The sequence below is a fragment of the Lycium ferocissimum genome, chromosome 6 (genome assembly GCF_029784015.1).
Source record: "Lycium ferocissimum isolate CSIRO_LF1 chromosome 6, AGI_CSIRO_Lferr_CH_V1, whole genome shotgun sequence".
Classification (NCBI taxonomy): domain Eukaryota; kingdom Viridiplantae; phylum Streptophyta; class Magnoliopsida; order Solanales; family Solanaceae; genus Lycium; species Lycium ferocissimum.
Genome location: NC_081347.1, coordinates 72,417,832 through 72,423,831, shown reverse-complemented (window position 1 = coordinate 72,423,831; position 6,000 = coordinate 72,417,832). Strand labels below are relative to the sequence as shown.

The 6,000-nt window shown below is 34.1% G+C and overlaps 1 protein-coding gene across 1 annotated transcript; it reads left to right on the top strand.

Annotated features, from left to right (window-relative positions):
- Positions 1–247: 247 nt before the first annotated feature.
- LOC132060344 (protein phosphatase 1 regulatory inhibitor subunit PPP1R8 homolog) lies at positions 248–2,850 on the top strand. Its single transcript, XM_059453346.1, has 2 exons — positions 248–766; positions 1,874–2,850. The coding sequence occupies exons 1-2, from the start codon at positions 330–332 to the stop codon at positions 2,646–2,648; spliced, it is 1,212 nt and encodes a 403-aa protein (XP_059309329.1). The 5' UTR covers positions 248–329; the 3' UTR covers positions 2,649–2,850.
- Positions 2,851–6,000: the final 3,150 nt, after the last annotated feature.

The window sequence follows — 6,000 nt, the reverse complement described above, 5'->3', positions numbered from 1 at the left end:
AAAGAATTAGAGGTTGTCCACTTGTTGAATAGACATAATAAGTAAAATGGTGCTCTTTGTTTCCTTTATTTTCCTATATATTTTATGAACTTCTGCAATAGATTGAACAGAAAAGTTGCATACATATGTTTGTTGATGTCTAAAAAGTGTTGTAGATACTCTTCTCTTATTCTTTTTACTTTTTTGTTGGTTGAATCCTTCTTGTTGATGCAGTCTTATTTAATCTGAGATAGAAACTGAGTTCGTAGAACTATGAGCTGATGTAGCGGTGACAAGGATCCATGCCTGAGATCTTATTCAACTGACGAAGAGCTGAAGGTACAGACAGAATGTATGGTAGAACAGGGCTTGATCGATTCAAGAAAGCTCAATCATTGGAGCCATTTCAAGTGTCTGCAAATTCAGCTGCTAAACCGGCATTGCAGCCTACCTCAAAGGCGGTTGCTCATCAACAAACTCAATATGTAAATCCACAACCTGCTTTACAGAAATCCGTGGCAGCAGATGCAGCCGCTTCTACAGTGTCAACTCATCATGTAACTCACGGTGGGGGACAATCAACTTGGCAGCCTCCTGATTGGGCTATTGAGCCACGGCCAGGCGTTTATTATCTTGAGGTGATTAAGGATGGGGAGGTACTTGATCGAATTAATTTGGATAAGCGAAGGCATATTTTTGGACGACAGTTTCATACTTGTGATTTTGTCCTTGATCATCAGTCAGTCTCACGCCAGCACGCTGCTGTGATTCCACACAAAAATGGAAGGTGTGACACATGCTCCTGTTTTTCGCTTATCTAGTATTGAACATATTATTTTCTTTGATTTGTTAGACTAGCTTGGAAAAGAAGGAGAAAGTAATTACTCCTCTGTCCCAATTTATGTGAAGGTGTTTGACTGGGCACGGAGTTTAAGAAATACTACAAAACATGTAGCCATATTTTTTCCATTGGTACTGAAAAACATTAAGCTCTTCTTCAAGTAAAGGCTATTTGTTGCATAAAGTTGCATATTTTTGAAGGTTCACAAATATTACCCCGTACAAACGCAAGAAAAGAGAAACTCTGGATTTATTAGAGATTGCTCAAGATCTTTTCAAAATTTGTTGCAAGTGTATGTTAGCTGTAAAATTTGGGACATTAAGATTGTCATTTATCTGTAAATATCATCTATCAAGGTAATCCAATTCTCATGAATAGGACCATCTAGCCCCATTTAGATTCGTGTAATAGAGATGATACTTTGACTGCATAGTTATTTATATTACACTGTTAATGTAACTTGTCAATGGCGAGCATCCTTATTGGTATTCGTTTCATTTTCTGCGCATCTTTCTTCTTCCCTCATGCAGGTTGACTTATATATTTTAGGGTAATAGCATTTTTGGTAAATTCTAATTTTAGTCCTTATGATATCTGGTTGAGCACATTTGATCTTCAAAATTACTTGAAATGTGCACGTTTGGTCCCTTGGCTTATGAATATTCACAAAATTTTCAGAATTATTCATCGTTCCATTGTTCTATTACACATGTAATATGTTAAACGTGTACCGTTACTCCATATTTAAGCGTAATATATTTCTAAAAATAGTCCAGATACAATTATTTCTTACGTTAGGGGACCAAAAACACACATTTTTATTAACTGAAGGTTTAAATGTGTTGGGTCATCTATCACAAGGATCAAAATCAGAATTTACTAGTAATAATTGAGGGACCAAATACGCATTTCTCCCTATATTTTATTACATCTACTGTGCATCTTTAGACAAAGAAAGGGCCCCGTTTTGGAAACCATAATGCCTATCCTTAGATGTAAAGACGTTCTTCTTAGCTCATGCAGGTTGAACTAGTTATATGTTTTCTCTTGCAGCATTTACGTGATTGATTTAGGATCTGCACATGGAACATTTGTTGCAAACGAGAGGCTGACAAAGGATTCCCCTGTTGAGCTCGAGGCCGGACAATCTCTGAAGTTTGCTGCATCAACAAGAACTTACATCTTGAGAAAAAACAACGATGCTCTCTTCCCCTCTCCACGACAACCTGCAGAAATAGATTTACCGCCACCTCCGGATCCTTCAGATGAGGAAGCTGTTTTGGCTTATAACACCTTTTTAAACCGATATGGGCTTACAAGCCCTGATTCAGTGTCAAAATCAGCAGTATCATCTGAGAGACCGACTAAAAGAATTAGGAGAACAAGTGTGTCGTTTAGAGATCAGGTTGGGGGAGAGTTAGTTGAAGTAGTTGGTATTTCTGATGGAGTAGATGTGGAGACGGAACCCGGTCCAGTTGGTGTGAAAGAAGGAAGTCTTGTCGGGAAATATGAGTCCCTTGTAGAAATTACGGTGATACCCAAAGGAAAAGAACAGTCCTCCGTAAAAGATGTCAACTTTTCCCAAACAGGTGTAACAGACAAACTTAAACAGGTATTGAACAAGGTGAAAAATCCTCCAAAGGGTGGGATTTATGACGATCTTTATGGCGAATCAGGTCCTGGTAAAGTGGGTTCTTGGGCATATTCTGGTTCCGGTAATGCTTCTTCTACTAACGATGCTGAAGGAAGCTCCCCCGGTTCTTTAAGCAGAATATCTGGAAGTATCTCGAGCAATGTGGACGACGATACTGATGATTTGTTCGGATAACAAATGCATTGCTTGCTTTTGAGCAGATTAAATTATGTTAGTCTTTGTATTCTTCTTTTTATTTTTCCCTTTCCTGGCGTGTGCACCAAAAAGGATTCAATTTTGAACTCAATCTTTATGTGTCAGGACACTGAATCTCTGACTTGAGATCAATGGAAAAAAGTGTGTGTTATCTTTCACATTTTCATTTTGTGCAAAACAAGAAGTCACAATGCTTATGTGCTGTTTTTTGTTGTATGATCAGTAAATACAATTTATTTAGGGACTATCAAAACTTGATTTTTGGGCCTGTTTTGTTCTCATATAATACAGTCACAACTAGTTCCGAGATTTCTCGTCGGATTGTTATTCACCTATAACAACATTTGACATTGAAATAATATTTGGTTCTTATAGGCCAAAAAAAAAAAAAAAAAAGCATAATTTTTTTTTGTTTTTAGTGTGAATTTTTAAGCTTAATAACACTTTGTATAAAGAAGGAATTTTTTGGTATAAAGCATTAAAATATTTGGTCAAAATTTCTAAACTTATTAATAGTAATCTTAGAGATTCTATTTCTATGAAAATGATTAATTATTATATTACGAAAAAAGAAGATAACTGTTATAGAGGGCAATTTTTACAAAGAACGTATAGTTGCTCTTATACCGAGATAAATATAACATAAAAAATTGATTTCGAGAAACAATTGACTGTTATAATGAGGTGATGTTATATAAGAATGTTGTTATAGAGAAGTCCTACTGTTCAACGGTTTCCTAAAAGCATTTTTTCACTGCACAAGCAATTCTTACAAAATTAAATTAAAACACTTTTGATCCCTAGTTTGAAGGGAATTCTACCCAGTGACCTTGAAAATGGGTGGTTTTGAATTTTTGATCCTTGTTTGTCCCAACGGCAAATCTTCAAGGTCAAAAGTTAAAGCTTGCTGAACTTAAAGTTTTGTCCATTGAATGGGGTCAGAAGTTCAAGACAAGCCACCTTTAAGGCCATTCTTGTAAATCACTACCTAATTTTTAAATGCAGCGGAAGGTAAATTGTTACGTACAATATTATGTATGGTTACTAAACTTTATTATAACGGTATGTCACAGTTTTTTTTATTTTATTAAGCTAACAGAATTATATGTGAATTGCCCAAAAAATACAGCCCATAAAGTCTAATTCTTTATGTCGGGTTATGATATGTCACAAAACTATTTTTTATTATATTAAGCTAACTGAACTATATGTCTATATGCAACTTGCCCAAAAATTTTGAATTTCTGACGCCGAGTTATGATATGTCACTCACTACATGTGCTTTGCCACCATATAGATTTTCACTATATCAATTTTCACGTAGGAAAATAAAATTTATAAAAGATAACTAAAAAAAATATTAAAAATTTGATGGTTAAATTTTTAACACTTTTTAAATTTTTTTACCCATATTTTAACACGTGGAGTCCTTGAGAGCTAAACTTAAACCATTTTCCCGTAGAAGTTAAACACGTGAACTCCATGTAACTAAATTTAGACGTTTTCCTCATAGAATTTAAACACGTGGATTCCATCAATTAAATGGGGTTTCACTAATGGAAAGGGTAAATACAAAATTGTATATTGACTATAAAGGTATGAATACCAAAAATGTAATTGAAAAACTTGAATAATTTCATATAGTAGATGAGCAAATTTAAAACATTTTTCATTTCTTCTTATATAATATTTGAGAATTTTTTAGTTTTTACTTAAACTTAACCATGATATTGGAAATTAAAAAACACCCTAACTATGATTAATTAATAAAAAATTAGTACACTATTCCATTATCTCGCGCCTTCACCCTCTCCATTGAGCTTCAATTTTTCTGTCTACTTTCTGTTCTTTCTTAGGTAATTCAATTTTGAAAAAAATTCCATATAATTCCTTTAGTTTTTTTTTTTTTTTTTTTTTTATCATTCAACATAGACTTGAACACATCCCTTTTTTTTGAAGCAAATCTACTGGACGAGGTGGCTAGGGCTTGTGGCATGAAAGAAATTATAAACATTAATACAATAATAATTACAACAATATTATATTGATACTAAATAACTTACTCAAAAAGCAAACAACAGGTAATAATAAAATACTTGTTAATACATTAAATTAAACTGAAACTAAGTGGATTTCTTATGGAAATAAAACAAGACAACTTTAATATTTAATGAAATATGTAGAATTTTTATCATTTTATAATTAAAGAAAAGGTCCAAAAAAGAGAGAGAGAAAAAATACATTTTTTTGCGCGGATTGCCCTTCGTTTGGGGTGGTCTTTAAATTTTGCCCCTCAAATTTGCGGTCTTTAAATTTTGCCCTTCATATTTGTGGTCTTTAAGTTTTGCCCTTTGCTTGGAAAGGTGGAAGAATATATGAAGTTAAGGTTCGAATCCCGCATTCGGGCATAAAATAAAAAAATAATTTCGCAAGGCAGAATTGGGGGAGTGTATGTCGAATCCGGCATACAATCTTTAAGGAAAAGTTAAAGTTATGCCGGATCCCGGCATAACTAAACATAACTAAAAGTCTGCCCCCTCTGGCAGACTTTTAGTTAAACACAACTAAAAGTCTGCCGGATCCGGCATAACTAAACATAACTAAAAGTCTGCCCCCTCCAAAGATATTCAGTTTGCATTTCTAAGAAAGTATGCCTCAGATCGAGCTTGCATTTTAATCTTCTTATGCAGATATTGTTCCAACTCACATGCTTAATCTCGGTTTACAAATTAACAACAATTAACATAAGTATGAATTCGGCTTGAGACAAGCAACCCAAGCGATATGTCAACTTAACGGAATATAGAGTACTAGATTTTTTCGAATCGAGCTATTAAATTTAAAGTAACCATAAAACTTTGCGTCCATGACGGTGAGTTTGTGGTAATTAAGTTATATCCCAAAATTAACAAATCAATATTCGGCATGAGATTCGTGTGGATCCTCGTATATATACTTCAAAACCTAACAATAAATTGTTCGAATTAAGGGAATAGTAGTTAGTATCTCACGTTAATGACAATGGGTTCGTGCCTACGTGGTGTTTAACAATTAACATCTTTATTTATCTGATCAATGAACCCATAATTAGTTTGGAATGACAAATACATATATATCTTGAAGGCAAAATCGCAACATAAGGCATAAGTATGCCCCATTCGGCATAAGTTTGATAATTCGTTAACAAATTTATGCCGATGGGATACTTTTAATGGGCAAACTTGTATGCTTGGGACCGGATAAATTTGTGAAGGAATTACCAAAGTTATCTTAAGCGCATACTTATGCTAAGTCGCCCATGAGGCATAAGTATGCGTGTCCGGCATAACTT

Coding starts and splice junctions, on each gene's coding strand:
- LOC132060344 (XM_059453346.1), top strand. CDS start 330: ATGTATGGTAGAACAGGGCTTGATCGATTCAAGAAAGCTCAATCATTG. Junction 767..1,873: donor ATTCCACACAAAAATGGAAG/GTGTGACACATG, acceptor TTTCTCTTGCAG/CATTTACGTGATTGATTTAG.